The 18,239-nt window shown below is 40.2% G+C and overlaps 1 protein-coding gene across 4 annotated transcripts in view; it reads left to right on the top strand.

Moving 5' to 3' along the window:
* GLIS3 (GLIS family zinc finger 3) overlaps positions 1-18,239 on the top strand; it is a 505,466-nt gene that overhangs the window by 458,423 nt on the left and 28,804 nt on the right. For all 4 annotated transcript variants that reach the window (XM_027549365.1, XM_027549366.1, XM_027549363.1 and 1 more), the window contains one exon: positions 11,810-11,982. In XM_027549365.1, the coding sequence (XP_027405166.1) occupies positions 11,810-11,982 (173 nt within the window). The remainder of the gene's footprint in view (positions 1-11,809; positions 11,983-18,239) is intronic.

Below are 18,239 nucleotides of genomic sequence, written 5' to 3' on the forward strand. Positions count from 1 at the left end.
AGGAAGAAAATTCCAATATCCTGGACTTGATAATGGAGATTACAGCATTGGATCTTAGACTGGAAAGGCTTGAGGTCCTTTTTTCTGTTTTGTTTTCCTTAAATCTGTGGGAAACTTCTGGTACTTCTTGATGGAATATTCCAGGGCGGAACAGCCCACTGGTCTTAAAACTTCTTAAATATTGATCATGACCACAGTCATGCTTCATCCTCTGTGGAAAATATCAGTTGGGTTATAGGCCTTTGGAATGAGCTTTCTTCTCACAGTGATATTCACTTTACTATTAATAATAGCTTCTTATAAATATGCTACCCAGAGTCATTCCCAGTAAGTCACCCATACGAGGAAATTGGTGTTACTTTCCTCTTACCTACCCAGTGATTCTGAATGGATCCTTTGGAAGAAAAGTAGAACAACAAAGGCATTGCTGAGCTAGCTTCCCTAGTCCTCTCTAATCTATCTCTAATTTAAACATCTGTGTTGTCTGCCAAACTTTTATGAGCCTAATTTAGCTCTACCTTCAGATACATTTTAAGCCTAATCAACTCTACTCCTCCAAACCTACTTCACCGCTATCCCCTTCTATCTCAAGTACAACAGTCCCCTAACTGTTTTTCCAACATCCAGTCTTACCTACCCACAACCTTCCACCTTCACCCAACACACACATGGTCTTGGCTCCACACCACAACAAGAGCTGCCCTTAAAGGGTAGATTGAATCACTGAGGGTTTCCTGCTGGCGTCTGTGTTCCCACCATTCTTGGAATAAAGTCCAAGCTCCTTTTTCCAGTGTGAAGGGCAGCAGTAATCCTGAACAGATGACTGATGCTTTCCCATCTCCACATTCTTCTCCGTGTGACTTCATGGCAAAGCAGGAGATGCTGATGTGAGCTTTTGTGTGTTACTCCACCAAACACATAGCTTGATTTGCGGTTCAAATATTCATTCACATCAAACTGTTTTCCATGGATTTTAAATTTTGAAATGCACTATTTCCCTGTTTTCAAATTAATTATAAACACACACCACAAACTATCTATTAGAAAGTCTATAAAGGGAATTATAATTTTTAAGTGCCAGTGGAGTTTTTTCACCTCTGAATGCCAAATCAGCCATCTTTGTTTTGTTCCCGCATTCCAGACAGATCCACTTCACGTGAAGCCCGAGATGGTGTTTTTTTAGTCCCCTTGGATTTTCAGTCAGGAAAGTGAGTCATGACAGTAACAAAGAAGGCTTGAGGTAAAATAGAATTCTTTTTCTTGAAATCTCTACTTGAGTGCATTAGCATGAAGCAACATGGAGTTCGCTAAGCTATTAGAGTATTCAGATGTATGCAGTGTGTTCTTTTCATATGCTTTCTCTGAAAGAGCGAGTTATATAGAACCAAAATTCCTAAAGTGGAATCCCACAAGCCATTCTAGCCCAAGTCAAGATATCCACATTACAAAGTACGTCTTCTCTGATAGAGAAAAGGCTGGAAAGGAAAGCCTCTGCTTAGTGTTTTAACAGTGTGATCTGGAAATCAATGTCATCTTTTCCCCTCTCAGGTGGAAACAGTTGGAGAAATTGGCTGCTGAGAAACTGTGTATGTTTTTGTAGGTGAAGGACTCTTTGTTCATTAGTGGTGAGGGGTCTTATTGAGGAGAAGAAAAACCAAGAGACAAAGTTCTTTGGGTTAGTCTTTTTTGGTTAGTCTTTGGGTTAGCTTCCTTTTCTGAGAAATAGTCTTTAGTTGCTTTTCTGTTTAGTTGCAAGGAGAAAAACTTTTCTCTGTTTTAATCGTCTTTCTCAGAGTAAATGGCTGAAATTGTTCTCTTGAATAAGATATTCTCCCCTCAGAAACAGAAACTGGTTTCTGAACAAATATTCAGCTGGCCATTCGCACCAGTTCGACAAAGATATCTACCTGGACACAAGAATTGACACTAAGTTGGGAACCATGTCTATGGAACCAGTAGTCTCAACAGAGTATTTCTTCAACAGCAACAGCCAACATTTATTATCATTGCATAGTACTGGATGAGGTGCTGGAAATGCAAAATGATAGCATTTTGGGGATTTAATGTTCTTTCCATCTATAAGAACCAACCTGTCTCTGCACATGCTAAGTTGCTTCAGTAGTGTCTAAATTTTGCGACCCTATGGACCATAGCCTGCCAGTCTCCTCTGTCCATGGGATTCTTTAGGCAAGAATATTGGAGTGGATTGCCATGACCTCCTCCAAGGAATCTTCCTGACCCAGGGATTGAACTTGCGTCTCTTACATCTCCATTGGCAGGTGGGTTCTTTACCACTAGTGCCGCTTGGAAAGCCCTAACCTTTCTCTAGAGATCAAATTGCCAACATCTGCTGGATCATTGAAAAAGCTAGAGAGTTCCAGAAAAACATCTATTTCTGCTTTATTGACTATGCCAAAGCCTTTGACTGTGTGGATCACAAGAAACTGTGGAAAATTCTGAAAGAGATGGGAATACCAGACCACCTGACCTGCCTCTTGAGAAACCTGTATGCAGGTCAGGAAGCAACAGTTAGAACTGGGCATGGAACAACAGACTGGTTCCAAATAGGAAAAGGAGTTCGTCAAGGCTGTATATTGTCACCCTGCTTATTTAACTTCTATGCAGAGTACATCATGAGAAACGCTGGGCTGGAATAAGCACAAACTGGAGTCAAGATTGCCGGGAGAAATATCAATAACCTCAGATATGCAGATGACACCACCCTTATGGCAGAAAGTGAAGAGGAAGTAAAAAGCCTCTTGATGAAAGTGAAAGAGGAGAGTGAAAAAATTGGCTTAAAGCTCAACATTCAGAAAACGAAGATCATGGCATTCGGTCCCATCACTTCATGGCAAATGGATGGGGAAACAGTGGAAACAATGGCTGACTTTATTTTTTTGGGCTCCAAAATCACTGCAGATGGTGACTGCAGCCATGAAATTAAAAGATGCTTACTCCTTGGAAGGAAAGTTATGACCAACCTAGACAGCATATTAAAAAGCAGAGACATTACTTTGCCAACAAAGGTCCATCTAGTCAAGGCTATGGTTTTTCCAGTGGTCATGTATGGATGTTAGAGTTGGACTATAAAGAAGACTGAGTGCTGAAGAACTGATGCTTTTGAACTGTGGTGTTGGAGAAGACTCTTGAGAGTCCCTTGGACTGCAAGGAGATCCAACCATTCCATCCTAAAGGAGATCAGTCCTGGGTGTTCATTGGAAGGACTGATGCTGAAGCTGAAACTCCAATACTTTGGCCACTCATGCGAAGAGCTGACTCATTTGAAAAGACCCTGATGCTGGGAAAGATTGAGGGCAGGAGGAGAAGGGGATGACAGAGGATGAGATGGCTGGATGGCATCACCAACTTGATGGACATGAGTTTGGGTCGACTCCAGGAGTTGGTGATGGACAGGGAAGCCTGGCATGCTGCGGTTCATGGGGTCGCAGAAAGTCAGACACAACTGAGTGACTGAACTGAACTGAACTGAACCTTTCTCTAACTGTGAATTTTTGTATATATTATGTTTCTTTTAATTCATTGCTATAGCCTATTATTGAGTCTCACTTCAAGAGAAGGTATTAAAAATTCATTTGTGGTTACTATAGTAGTAACCTGACATCTTCAGATGAAGGAAAAAAAGCGCATATAAACAGCACATGTTATTACTGACCACAAACAACCACCCAGCTAGTTTCTTTTCAAATTTATGGATTATATTGACTTCGGAGATCTCATTTAGCAGTGGCTTTCAAAGGCACCCAGCTGTACTTGGCAAGAGTACTACATTGGATGTCAGTTCTGAAAGTCCTGATGTCGTCAAGAGACTTGTGTTTGTAGTTTGAGACCATGAGGAAGGCCCGGAAAAAGCCATTTTTTAATCTACCTATACCTTGCTGTCTCCTGTTTGGACAAAAATAACACTTTTCCTCTCATTTCTCATCTGGCATTCTCACTACTCTCTCTTCTGAATGTTTTTCTCTCATCCAGTGCATTCTGTTGCAAGGCAGACTGAACTGTGTGCCTGACACTCTGCTGAACAAGAGAAAGCCTTCCCTTAGCCACAGGACCATGAGTTAATCCCCTTGTTTTGACCTCCTCAGAGCTGCCCAAGGGATGACATCATTACAGAACTTTTTTCCACAGCAGTATTTTTGACATGAAATGTCTAAGACCACTCTGGATAAATGTTCTTCTGGTTGGCACCTTTTTGTAAAGAGGATTTGGCAGAATCAGACTTTTCTTTCCTTTTTCCCCTTCACATCAGATTCTGAAATAAGACAAACAACCGAGTCACAGCCAATTCTGCAGTCAAGATATTCCAAAAAGCCTGGCTCTTGGTTAAATGAATCCTGCATAATTCATTTCTGTAACATAGCCTGGATGTCCATTCCCCCTCGCTTTGCATTTCCACAGGGGAGTAGTAGTGTAATGCCATAGACCCTGTTGCACTGTGCAAAGAAAAAATACTCTTCTCTGCCTTGGGCATTGGATACTTTGTTTTCTTGACTTATAACTTACTCCATAAACCCAAGTGGAGAAGCATTCCTCCAGAACACTCCATCCTTTATATTTCCCACAAATAGTCGTTATAATATATATGTGGCCTCTTTAAAAAGCTTTGATGATCATTTCACCTATAGCCAACTTCACAGCCCTCATGCTTTGTGGAGACTCAGGCAGTTATTTTTTAGCCTTAAACTCATCCAACTTGATAAATTATTTGCAGTTAATATTGACCCAGACTCTTGTAAGGAGAAAAACACTAAGCCCTTCCAGGGGATGGATTCAGCTCTTTGAGTAGTTTGGAACCGAGTCCTCAGATGAACATACAGCTCTTGGCCTGCTTTGGTCCTGCCCAGATGGACAATGTTGCAATTACCCACACTTCCCCAAGGCCGTTTCTTCATTTCTGAAAACTAGTCTTGATTGTCTCAGAAGCAGAATTCAATTTGCAGTTCCCCCAGTAACGTGCTGTGATTCATTCGAGGACAAATCTGGATTGAACTGAGTCCAAGTGTCTCTTTTGTGAGACAGAAGGGAAGTATAAGTAGATACTATAGTCACCCAGATGAGTCAGCCAGGAATTCATGAAGTGATTCATAAATTGTTATAAAGACCACTAAAGTCTACTAAAATGGAGCGCTGTCTGGCTATACAAAGTGGGGTATTATCATTGGGGGGGAGCGGTTTAGATGTTAAATCAGATGTGAAATCCTTAAAACTGTGCTTTTCTTTTTAGGTTTTGAAAAGGATTCCTTTTTTCCCCTTCTGCAGTCAGCCAAATGCTAAAGCCATTTTTCATTGATTAGTTTTCACAGATGAATTTTAAAACCACTACAGATGATACCCCACAATTCTTTGGGGGAATAAAGAATACCTCCCCAAATCTACCATAGAACAGTTTCTATTCATTATTTCTACTCCCTGGCAGCAAATCAATAATATTTTTCATGTGAATACAATGAAACTAGCTGTTCTGATGCATTCTTCCTTCTTTGGGAGGTCTATAACCCTCATGGAAGAAAGAAGGTGGGGAGGGGGCGAACTATCCAAGCACATATTAATCTAGTTGATCATGTAAACACCTCTTTTCAAAGTGTTAACCCCCAAAGCAGTGCTAAAACACACAGCCCCACGTTGCTTGCCAGCACTGATTGCATATACAATACAAATGAGGAAAAGTGAGGCATGCTTATGACATGTGCTTGGTTTGCAACACAGCCTATTAATAAAATTTGTTTGAAGAAACACAATTGTTAATTGACACACAGAAATATTTTGGACTTATACATAAGGGAGGGTGTAACTGAAAGGAGCTATCCAGTTGGAAAGATTAAAGGTATAAGCCTGGCTTGGGCACAAAGATCCCCATTTTAGAACCGAGCAAACTGGGAAACACATAGTCAGATTTCTTAAAGGCAGTAGCTTACTGATGCCCGCCCCCCGCCCATCCTCATCACCTGGCGGTGAGGAACAAAACCTCAGAGGCCCGCAGGAGTCCTCTTCCATGCTCCCTTGTCTCTCTGCTTTGCTTTGCATCTCTGTTAAAAAACATCTTACCTTATTGGGATAAAGTGGTATCTGGAGAACTAACTGTGTGACTTTGGCAAACCATTTCATGTCTCTGGGCCAGATATGATGGTGCACCAATGTCCTTCACCTCAAATATTCTATAGGTGTATGGATTTGTGGGCTCAGAATAACTTGTTGGAAAAGCTGGAAAACCACAACTAAGTGCTCATAGAACTAGAAAATTAACCAGATGAGTAAATGCCTCACTTTCTTTGAGCCTCTTTCCATATTGAAATAGTCAAGGGAGAAAAGAGTCCTAAGTTTTTGTTTTTTTTTTTTTGAGCTTAATAGATATTCTAACACAATGCTATTGTGTTAGACAATGCTTAAGCATTGGGTATATTTTAAATCAGATAGCTTAAATGTACCCTCTGTTCAGAGAAGTCATTCCATAAACATGTATTGATCATCAAAAATGTATCAAACATTCATTGTTTAAAGGACTTTGATACCTAATGTAAAATTGTTCGTAGTTACCCTCCCATCCCTCACCTTCCTTTTTTGTTTTTCTCTGTACTACTCCTTTCTTCTAGCTCAATACACAGTTTGTGGATTTAAACGCGTTCATTGCCTGTCTCCTCTCACCACAGTAGAGCTTCCATAAACTCAGTGTCGTTTGTTACTGTATCTCTAGTGCACCTTCCCTGATAGCTCAGTTGGTACGGAATCCACCTGCAATGCAGGAGACCCCAGTTCAATTCCTGGGTTGGGAAGATCCGCTGGAGAAGGGATAGGCTACCCACTCCAGTATTCTTGCACTTCCCTTGTGGCTCAGCTGGTGGAGAATCCACCTGCGCTGTGGGAGACCTGGGTTCGATCCCTGGGTTGGGAACATCCCTGGAGAAGAGAAAGGCTACCCACTCTAGTATTCTGGCCTAGGGAATTCTATGGACTATATAGTTCATGGGGTTGCAAAGAGTCGGACCCAACGGTATGAATTTCACTCACTCAGTGCACCCGAAGAACTTAGTTGGTGCTCAATAAATACCTCATGAATGAATGAATAAATATGTTATCTCAGATTTTATGACCCCCCAGCAAGAGTTGAGAGTATTTTGCACTTGAAATTGAGGCTGAGAGAAGTCAGGGAATTTATTCAAGACTAGCTAGCTATTACAGTAAGGGGTAGAGCCACACTCCAAGCTCAGAGGATCTGACTTCTCGTGCATCTGTCTTCTATGACATCCATCTGCTTTTCCTGCCATTTGCAATTTCTCTGCACATGAATTTCACCAGTTCTACATGTTTCAGTTGGGGCCTATTGTTCTATGAAACAATCTAAGATTAAGTACTGCATGTACAGGAGAGCTCTTTACTTCTGGCTCACCTTACTGCAAAGTGGGGAAGCTCAGTGTGAACAGAGAGGGGGAGCAGGCTGCAGAAGGGAAGGAGCATAACCAAGTACATATCCCCAAATAATCAGACAATTTCCAAGGTGTATAGATAAATATTTGCAGAAACCTTTCTAAGGTTTTTTTTTTTCCTCCCCCAAACCATTGAAACATGGCTCATGCTAAGGTTATATAAACTCCTCCACTAAATGAGTGGAAATAGTTGACTCAATTCTCTGGATTGCTATTGTGTGATCTGCTTCTGATAAGCAGTGATTTTTTTTTAATTCTGGTCTGTTGTGTGCATTTTTATGTAACAATTTTCTATTGTTTAAAAGAAGTATAAAAGTCAAAGAAGAGATTGGTAAGCTATGTCAAATGAAATCTGTGAAATGTCACCTGCAGATCAGCAACTGGGGGACAGAGCTGGACCTAGAAAGACATCAGACATTCTGTCTTCTGGCTCTGGGAAACTGCTGTCACTCAGAATGAATGAGAGTGATGATATCTTGTCTTGACATGATGGGGGAATGAAATGTTCCATGGAGGAAAATTATAAACGTCTGCAATTTATACTCAGCATTAAAATTCTATATTTTATCATCAAAAAATTAATTCACCTCCTTTGGAGTTAAAAAGAAATCTTTCTCCTTTGGGAAGAATATTCAGATCATATTCATTTGACATGTGTGTGCATGTGTTAAAAAGACTAGGTTGGAAAATAGGTGAAGACACTAAGAAAATGGGATTTCGAGGCCCGCTCCACCCTACCTTCAGTAACAATAACAACATTGTATATTTTGCTTAGTGAGTTTCTGTTTAAGTATGCATGTTTTTTATTTGTTTGCTTGCTTTTGAAGTAAATGGCTTCAAACTACTCAAGTTTCTTGAGGTTTTTTGTTTTTGTTTTTGTTTTTTTGCCTTTTAAATAACATTCCTGGCATCTCTCTTGCTGTAAGTTAGTGATTGCTTTTGGTTGCGCCCAGGGCCTTGCTTTGCACCATAGAGCTTTCTCTTCTGCTTCTTTCCTGACCTCTCATATCTGATTTTTATTTGCCATTTTTATTTCTGTGAGCTAGTTAACAAGTAAGCAAGTTTATAAAAACTAAGTTTAAGTTAATAGATTGTAAGATTTTCCAATAAAATACTATGTAGTGTTTTTTTAGGCAATAACAAAATTGATTCTGTGTACTAGAAAGTCTGTCATATTTATGCAATCATTTCTTACAGTGGACTTTTTAGTGCTAAATTCTTTTTTATTTCTGTGTTCCTAACAGTTGTCTGGATTATCACGATCACATCTCGTTGCTTTTCATTTCTCCTCTATATATGTAAAATTTAGAATTTCTGTACCAATTCTTTTCTTTTAAAAGCAAAGACTACTTTAGGTGTGCATTTATTTCATTTAGAATAGTATATATTTAAATTTTTATTAATGCTTTATACAGAGTATCATACTAGATTTTGAACTTATATTAATTCTATGCCATATAATCTTATTTATTTTAATAACATGGAGTATAACCCAGCCTGAAGTAGCAAAAAGCAAAGTGTTAAGGTCAGCTGAGGGCTCAGTATTATTTTATTCCCCCCAGGTTTCTGAGATAGACTATGCTAAAATCTTGTTGTGTATGTACTTTCACATTTTTTTTTCTTTGTTCAACATTACTTTTATAGTAAGTAATATGTGGTAGCCAAGAGAGCATGGCTGAGTGTGAAACTTGTATGACTGAGTAGATAAGAATGACTTTTTATTAGCGTGTAAGTATATACTTTCTGGATAGATGTATAGATATATAATTTATATATAGATATATAATCTAAATATATATACAGAAACATTCTAGATGACTCCTAATGCTCAAAGGAACTCTGTTCTTTTAGTTTGTTGTCTATGCTACTTTTTTATAACTAGTAATCATAATTCATGCTAGTCACATCATTGCAAATTACAAAAATATAGTTTTATATTGCTGACAGTCTTTGTCTCCTTCCCCTTACACATTGTCTACTCTTTATTAATCAAACTTTTATTTATGAGTTAGATTTATTGTGCTGTGGAGGAGGGAGTTGTGAAATCAAATTATTCTCCTCCATTAAGCTACACTTCTAAATATTGTAACCTGCCCCATCTACAAATCTCTGCCTTGTCAGTCCTTAACAGGCAGAAGTACCAGGAGAGGAGACTGAAAAGCCACCAAGAGCGTGTTGCATCTTTTATTCCCAAGCAAAGAAATGCAATTAAGAAGCCAAAGAATCTTGCTTCTTTCCCCCCGCCCCCCCCCCCCCACCAAAAACAAATTTGAGATGCCAAAGATGGCTACTTAGCAATGATGTAGGTTTCCTTCTAATTCAAATCCACCCCTTTCTCTCCCTCCCTAGCGATCTTCTGCTCACAGGATTCTGGTGTTAGTTGGTGGTGTGAACTCCTTCTAGCCCCAAAGTCTGTGGTCTCACAATTCCTCTTTTCTCTCCACAGCTTGAGGGCAGCCTGTGAGAAACACTAAGGACATGTTCCCCAAGAAAATAGCCTCTATACGGGGAATCTTGGCATGCAAGTTTTTAATAGAAGTTATGGGGACAGTGTCAGGGTTAGCTTGCTCTTTTTTTTTTTTCAGAACAATGGGCCACTCAGCACTCTTTTCAGACTAATTTGAGTCAAGATGATGTGCTTGGAGAATATATATTTATCTGTAACAGAACACTGAGTTTGGATAAGGAAATGGTAATCCACTCTAGTATTCTTGCCTGGAGAATCCCATGGACGGAGAAGCCTGGTAGGCTACAGTCCACGGAGTCACAAAGAGTCGGACACGACTAAGCAACTTCAACTTCACCTTCACACTGAGTTACTATTCTCTTCCAGCAGAGGGAAGATGCATGTTCTTGATTAAGTAGGCATCTGAACCCAGCAAGTTTCTTTAGGCAGCCTCTGACTTCTCTTCTCCATAACTATTCCAAATCCTGCCTTCTTGGTTCCTATGTCATCTTCCTGCGTTGTCTCATCAGACCTCAAGAAGGGGAATGCAGAGAGAAATGGGATTTCATCCCATGGTTTCTTACTGCAGCAATACAAATGTAGAAGCTCTACCTTGTTAACTACTGTGGTTCAAAACGTCCTCCCTTTGATTCCTCAACGGCCCTACACAAAAAGCCCAGGAAAATTAAGTGACCTGTTTCTATGAAATAAGTGGTGGATACATATGGCAACATCTACACGTTGTCGTAAAACAAAGCCTGCCTTTCTACACAGAAACTAGCCTGTTGAAGTTTTTCAACCTCCTGAGTTTTTGGAGGACAACCAAATACTTCACAGCTAACACAGTTTCCCTGCTCATTATCGTGATGCTTCCTTTCACTGCACTGACAGAGTCCCTGCTCCTTTCTCCATCACACTTGTGCCAGCCACCTACTGAACTGGCAAATCATGTGTTGGTTTTTTTTTTTTGCAGGGGGAGGGGGTGTTGGAAAAGGAAAGTTAACTTTATTTTGAATGCCAGCAACTATGAGAGAGAACAGACACTTGTCCAAAGGCTGACTCCCCTCTCTCCCTGACAATTTTAATAGTCTGTGGTCATTGCTCAACTTTAACATTGTTTGCACAAGTACACTTCAAGGAAACTTCAATGTTAGAAAGTATAAGGTGTCATTTTAAACCTAGTGAGTCAGATCCTGCCATTTCCCTTACAATTAGAAGATCAATGGATAGTTATCATTTTATATCTCAGGTTAGTTGATAATATCACTTTATTTAAACACCTGTACGTTCTGCCTCAGAAACTACCAGTAATCTTACTGAGATGGGCATGTCTGACTGCAAAAATGTCCCAAATCATGTTCCTGTTGGCAATGTTCTTTGCCAAACACAGAACCTACACAGATATCTGAGTTCTGGATTTCAAACCACACTTGACCTTTGAGGTGTAAGTTAATTTATACTTGACAAAAGAAAATATATTATCTAAAGAGAATAGGACTGAAGAGGCTTTAATAAAGTCATAAACAAAATGTTTATGAGCTAAGTGTAAATGAATCAGAAGTATATGAATCAGATTTCCCCTAAAATGCAAACAGGTCTAAAAATTAGTGGAAAGGGGGTCTGACAAAAGATGTGCTTTGAATTTCACCAAGCCCAGAGTATTTGAAATGCATTTTAAGAAGCTTGACAAACTCAGACTGTGACTGGATTTTCCCTTTGTTGATCTCTTTTATTCCCTCAATATCTCAATTGAGAATTCAGTGGTTGAAAAATGGGAGAGAAAAGTCTTAAGATTTTTTTTAAAAGGCTTTTTGTCACGCTCTTATACAGTCAGAATAGGGAATTAGAATTTGGCTTTGAAGACTTTGTCTTTGCTCCTGATATTTTGCATCTCTCATGTTTCCTTTTATAATTGTTTTCTCAGGTTTGCACCTTCTGCTCCATCTCCTCACCACATTAGCCCCCGGAGAGTTCCAGCTCCTTCTTCAATAATGCAGAGAACACAGCCTCCCCATACCCAGCAGCCCTCAGGATCACACCTGAAGTCTTATCAGCCAGAAACAAGCTCTTTTCAACCAAATGGAATCCATGTCCATGGTAAGCAAGTAACTGTCAGTCTCTTGAGTTTTGAAAAGTGATTCTGTGCTGTTGCTTTTAATTGTCTTAGTTACCTGTTGTAGATTTCAGCTGTCCTGTTATATACCACCAGGCTTTGGCTTTCATGACTTTCCTCTAAAATTTCACACTTTATCAGCATGAAATCTTGTAGCATCTTCCTGGCTTTGGCCCTAAGATGGTATGACTTAGGATACCCACAAGTGGTCAGCCCAAGGTAATGATCCATTCATTGACCCAGGGCTTTTACCACCTTGTGGACAGGTCCTAACAACAGCATCTTGTTTCTTAGACAATAAACGGTGTAAAAGGCAACAACAAGGGTTCTTTTGCCTGTGCCTGCCTCTCCTCTCACAGGTCTTTGCCCCAGTTCCCATATGCCCAGATCCTCTCCATCCTTCAGGACCCAGATGAAATGGCACTTCTCTCTGAAGCCTTTCCTGATCTCCTTGCTGGACATGATCTCTCTTGGCTCTAAACTGGCTGCATATCAGCTGTACTTCCGATACGACATACACTTTCTCTCACTTGTAGTTTACTTCTCTGTGAGTAAAACTTGTCTTCATTGGTAATGTGTAAACTTCTTTCTAAAGTCAGAATGTTCTGACCCATTGTTCTTCCTTTTTGAGAATTCAGCACAGTTCTTCACATGTTGTAAAGATACGTAAGTACTGGATGGAGTCATGGAAGAAGAGGGAAGGAGGCAAGAGAAGTCGTGATTGTTTTCAAAATGTGTTTAACCTAGAACATGCGTGGATAACTAGGTTTAGCTTAATTTCTTTTCTTTGCTTGAGCCAATTTTGCTGACTCAGGCAGATATCTTAGTGAACATCCATAGCAAGTTGAGTTGTTGAATCATACAGACTCAAAATATACATAGCCTTTTCCCTGGTGGCTCAGACGGTAAAGCATCTGCCTGCAATGCAGGAGACCTAGGTTCGATTCCTGGGTCGGGAAGATCCCCTGGAGAAGGAAATGGCAATCCACTCCAGCACTCTTGCCTGGAAAATCTCATGGACAGAGGAACCTGATAGGCTACAGTCCATGGGGTCGCAAGGAGTCGGACACGACTGAGCGACTTCACTTTACTTCCTAGGGACAGATACACATTCTGTTTAAGCAGAAGCGATACTGTATATTTACACTGAGAGTTTCAGCACCTGAGAAACATGATTCAGTTCTCCTCTGTCTGTCTCATGCTGATTCCTGAGTTTGCTTTCTATGAGTTACTACTTGTAATTAATGGGTGATATCCCCCCAAAATCTAAATCAGTATTCAAGCTGTGTATGGAAAAGTGTGAATAACCTCCCAGGAGGGCAGAACAAAGCAGCATTATGGAGCTCAGGATGGATAAGAAATCCATTGCCTCTCCCCTCTACCTGATAGCAGTAATCACATGAACCCCCTATCCTCAACAAAACTTGGGCCTGTGGTATTATTTTTTACCTTCTTCTGTCAGTACATTTCTTCTCAAGCTTTAGTTATGTGTTTACGCAACCAAGAAATATTCCTTGAGTGCCTACTATGTGTAAAGAAATGAATGTGTAAAAAAGACCAACAGAACACTCTCTTTCCGAGGGGGGTTCCCAACTCTGACAAGGAGCTCTTCTAATGTGGGGGAGACCCAGGTCCTCTGAAGCCACCCTCATCTGTGGGCGGAAGGCAAACAACAGAAGTTCTGGCTTTGTAGAATACAGAATAGATCATTGATTCTAAGACACGCAGTTTTTACCTTCATATTTTAACACTGCTAAAATCTGAATATATCTCAGTCAGTGGCATCGTGTAATTGGCAGTGATTTTTCTTTCTGGTGTTGTATAGAATAATGGAGCATTTCACAGTCAGTGGTGTCATAGTTCCAATGAAATGCAGTATCACACACTTTGATTACAACTGTGAAGCATATTTTAAAATTTCAAAAATTAACCTGCTTGTAGAAAAAAAAATGGAAGGAAATTCTCCAAAACATTAACAGTTTTGTTTTTTTTTTTTAAATCGTGGTGGTAGGATAATAGGTAGTTTCCTGTCTTTTTTTTTTTTTTTTTTTTTCTGCTTTCTAAAGAAATTCTAAAAAAGATTTTGGAATTAGACCAATTGGAATGCAAATACCAATCTACTCAGCTGTGTGACTCTGGACAAATTATTGAGCTTGAGTTCTCTTTCATTAAATGAGGGCAGTCTTAACCTATCTTCTCTCATCTGCTGTTATAAGGATTCAACAAGGAAAGCACTTGGTGCAGTGTAGGAGCTTAATTAATTAATGTTCTTCCTTCTACTCCCTTTTCTTTATCAGACTATTTGAGAATAGCAATAATATTTGTAGCCTTAGGGTAAGCATAATACTTGATCCAGAGTAGACATTTAGTAAGTATTTACTGAAAAAGGGATTGACACTCTCTCATTCACCAAACAAATAATGAAACAAGATACAAATAATGGATTTACCCTCTCATTTTGTCCTGCCTCTTAGCAAAAGACTCTTCTGCCATATTTCTCATTTTTAGTTGAATAATGAATTTTCACAAGTTTAGTTGAAATTGTGGGGTTTTTTTTTCTTTTCACCTTGTTAAAAATTCCCATGACTAATAGAAACTGCTAATAGTGTTACAAATCTTCCCTAGATGGTCCCCAACAAAGGTCCTTCTGCCCAGTGTTGTTCAAGTCAATAGAACAAGACTGAGTTCATTTCAGAAGCAAAGGAAAGCTTCATTCTTGGATAAAAGAATGGAGAGGCCCCAACTCCTGCTCTATAGCATGGGCTCTCCCAGAAAGGCCATAAACTGGGCTTCTTTATAGGATTCTTTCCTACAGAAGGGTGGGACGAGTTCTTGCAGGTCCGGTGCAGCATTTTTGCAAATGGCGTGCTGTCCTCATCTTGAATTGCAGTGTCGTGCTCAATGCTTCTGCACAGTGCACGCCAAGCTGAAGTGTCTGGCACAGCAGTTCTGCACTGGGAGCTCTAATCCAACATGTTAAGTGCAAGGCAAGTGAAACTAAACACAAAAGAAGAGATTATACCTCATCTTCTTACCTAGGTTGTGTCCTATTTTTCCTGGGAACCCCACTGGACTTTGCCAATGACAATAGCAGCTCTAAAATAAATACATAAACAAGCCTTTCTGGAAGAGATCAAGATATAGTTATGCAAACTGGGAGATCATGACTCTTGCAGGAAGGTGGTCAAGTGGCTGCAGTGAAGAACTAGCAAAGGAAGTAGTCATGGATTAGCTTCTGGACCTCTGCTAGGATTCAAGAGTAGGGACCCACATGTGTACCTACTTCCTCTGCCAAGCTTTTTTTTTTCTTCTGAAAATATTTTTCTAACACTTTCTTGGCATGACCATTTCTTATCAACTACTCCTTAGGATAAGGGCCAAATTGATCTAATATTTTTCAAGTGGGTGATTCAGTGCTGGGGGTGAGGGGAGCAGAGATCCTCTAAATTAGTTGCTGTTACTGGCTATGCCTTTCAGCTTTGGTTGCACTAGTTTGCTTGATGGTATTATATAGGATCTTGGTAAGAAGGAACTTCATCCCTGATAAAACTAGATTTTTAAAGCCCCGAGCAGTGTCAGGGTTGCTAACATGATAGCTGCAGTGAATATTTGTTCTTTCTTTCAAGAAGTTCATGGCTTTAATGAACATTGTCACCCCCATCCTCTCTGTGCTCCCTGTGGTAGGTAGAGGTCAGAGAAAAATGTCATCACTGTATTTTTAGATATGGGAACTGAGACATGGAAGAGTATTAAATGTCTAGGCATTGCTGCCTTGGCAAAGTACATGGGCATCATTAATGAGAAATCCACATTTCCAACCCACTTTCTTAGTCTAAGTCAAAAGCACATCAAAATAAATATGATTTGTGTATATATCCATGAAATATACACTTGTATGTAAATGTTGTTGCATTACATAGAGCCACGAAAGGTTATTATTCAGAGGGGCTTTGGTCTAATAGATGAAGAAAATGTGGTCCATTGAGTTTTATTCATGCCATACTAATTGATAAGAGCTTAGATGTTGTGTGCTCTATGTATATATTTATTAAGAGGTATTTTGTAAAAGGCATACTGTGAAAGGTTAATAGCACTGCATTTACAAGTTCCCTTAACTAGTGGATGACCCAGGACCAGAACTCAGTTTTGTTGATTCTGCATCTACTTCATCCATTCGTATTGTTTTCATTAGTAAGGTGGATAAGGTGTCATTTCTTTTAATATTTGAATGCTGATAGCATTTACAGGTCTCTGTTTGGATGGCATCTCCAAGGTAACTTCCTAATACATTTTAGTCTTTTATTTAAGATGTAAACATAAGGACAACTCTTTCCAATCATGTAAGCTTGTTCCTCGGTCTTTTCTTTCTCTTTAGGACTAGTCTCTTGCCCGGGCAAGCTTCAGCATTTTGCCTGGATTAGTTGCCTGAGAGTTGATATTTGTACATTGTGTTATGGTACTAATGGATAATTTCTTTTTAAATGTCCTATTCACTCTAGGCTGTTAGAATGCCATGGGAATTCCTAGAACAGTATTTTAACAACCTTCCTCCTTCTGGCCCCATCAAGGAGAGGCCAAGTTCAATTCAACAAGTGTTTATTGATCATCCACTTTTGCCAGGCAAACATGAATGTTGTTTAATCAGTGCAATGTGATACATGCAATATCAGAAGGTATCAGAGGCTCCCAGTTTATTCAGAGGAAAACATCAGAGAAAGGATTCTGGTGGTGACCTTGAATAGGGATTTGAAGATGAATAGATCTTTGGGCAAGCCAAGTGGGAAGCAATATTCCAGGCAAGGGGAAGCAGGATACACAGGCAGGAACACAAATGGCAGCACGGTGTACTCCTAGAGAGACGAGGCTGAGGCAGTGTGTGTGTGACTGGAACATACAGCTCAGCTGTGGAATGTAGGGAGAGGACCTGAGGAGCCAGCAAGGCCAGCGTATAAAGGGATATGGGGCCACACTAAGTGTTATGCTGCCGAGTAAAGAAGCCATTGTGTTATTTAAGAGACTCACCTAGGGCATTGTGTAGAGAATGGAATGGGTGGGGTAGGAACATGGCAAGCTAACCCTAGGGATTAGATTGGACTGCCCGTGGAGAACACCAGAACAACACTGACTTACGTAAGCAGTCTAGTTCACCCTCTGGGTGAACTGCTAAATAGGGAAATGATGTCAGAATAATGTGGAACTCTGTGTGTTCACATACAATCTTTCCTAGGCAAGAGTAGCTGAGATGCAAGGAGGAAATGAAGAAGCCCTCAGCCTATCTGATGCACAGGCAGGATCCCTTTCTTTTCTCTTTTAATAAAATTTGAAAGGTGCACCATCCTAAAGCTGTCTCCCCAGAAAGGTACACACCAGGCCTGCCCAGCCTTCAGCTGATGACAGATCACAATTCTCCCAAAGTACTGGTTCTGTCACCTGCTATCTCAGTTCCTGCAAGCCGTCACTTCAAGTCAACATTTTTGTGCATTTTTAATAACCACCATAGAGCCTCTAGCCATATTGAACTGGCTGCCCAGATCTTCTCTTATCATTTTCTTATTCCTGCAATTAGTAGGTTTCACAGATTTCGAGTGGTCTGTCCAATCCTAGTTTTCCCAGAGAGCCTGTTATTTGTAATACATGTTTGTACAAAGACCTTCTCATGACTTGTTTATCATGTTAGCAGCCTGCCTAGTGTACTCTTTCTCATGTGACAAGACATCTGAAAGTAACAGTACAGAGGAGAAGCAACCCAACGGAGCCAACCGTGTGCCAGCCTCCTCCAGCTTTCTGTTTTGCTGTCTTTAACAGTGACTGCCATCCTCCACTGTGACCTCCATATTGGTCACAACATGGATGCTGTTGTTCTCCATTAGCTTCTTGTCTCAGTGTCAGGCAAAAATAAGGGGAAAGAGTGAAGGACAGGTGCGCCCCAAACTTAACCCCGTGGCCATCCTCACATGCAAGGGAGTCTGGAAAGACAGATATTTTACTGCATTGCCACGCTTGACAAAATTGAGGTTCTGTTGATAATGTTTATTGGATAGACAGACTGCAAGATGTGCCAAAAATTCTCTGGAACCATCTTCTTTTTTTAGTTGACAAATAACTGCTTAACAATGCTGTGTTGACTTTTTCCATACAATGATGCGAGTCAGTCACAGTTATACATATGTGTGTGCTAAGTCATTTCAGTTGTGTCTGATTCTTCTGCAACCCCATGGACTGTAGCCTGCCAGGCTCCTTT

The sequence above is a fragment of the Bos indicus x Bos taurus genome, chromosome 8 (genome assembly GCF_003369695.1).
Source record: "Bos indicus x Bos taurus breed Angus x Brahman F1 hybrid chromosome 8, Bos_hybrid_MaternalHap_v2.0, whole genome shotgun sequence".
Lineage (NCBI taxonomy): Eukaryota > Metazoa > Chordata > Mammalia > Artiodactyla > Bovidae > Bos > Bos indicus x Bos taurus.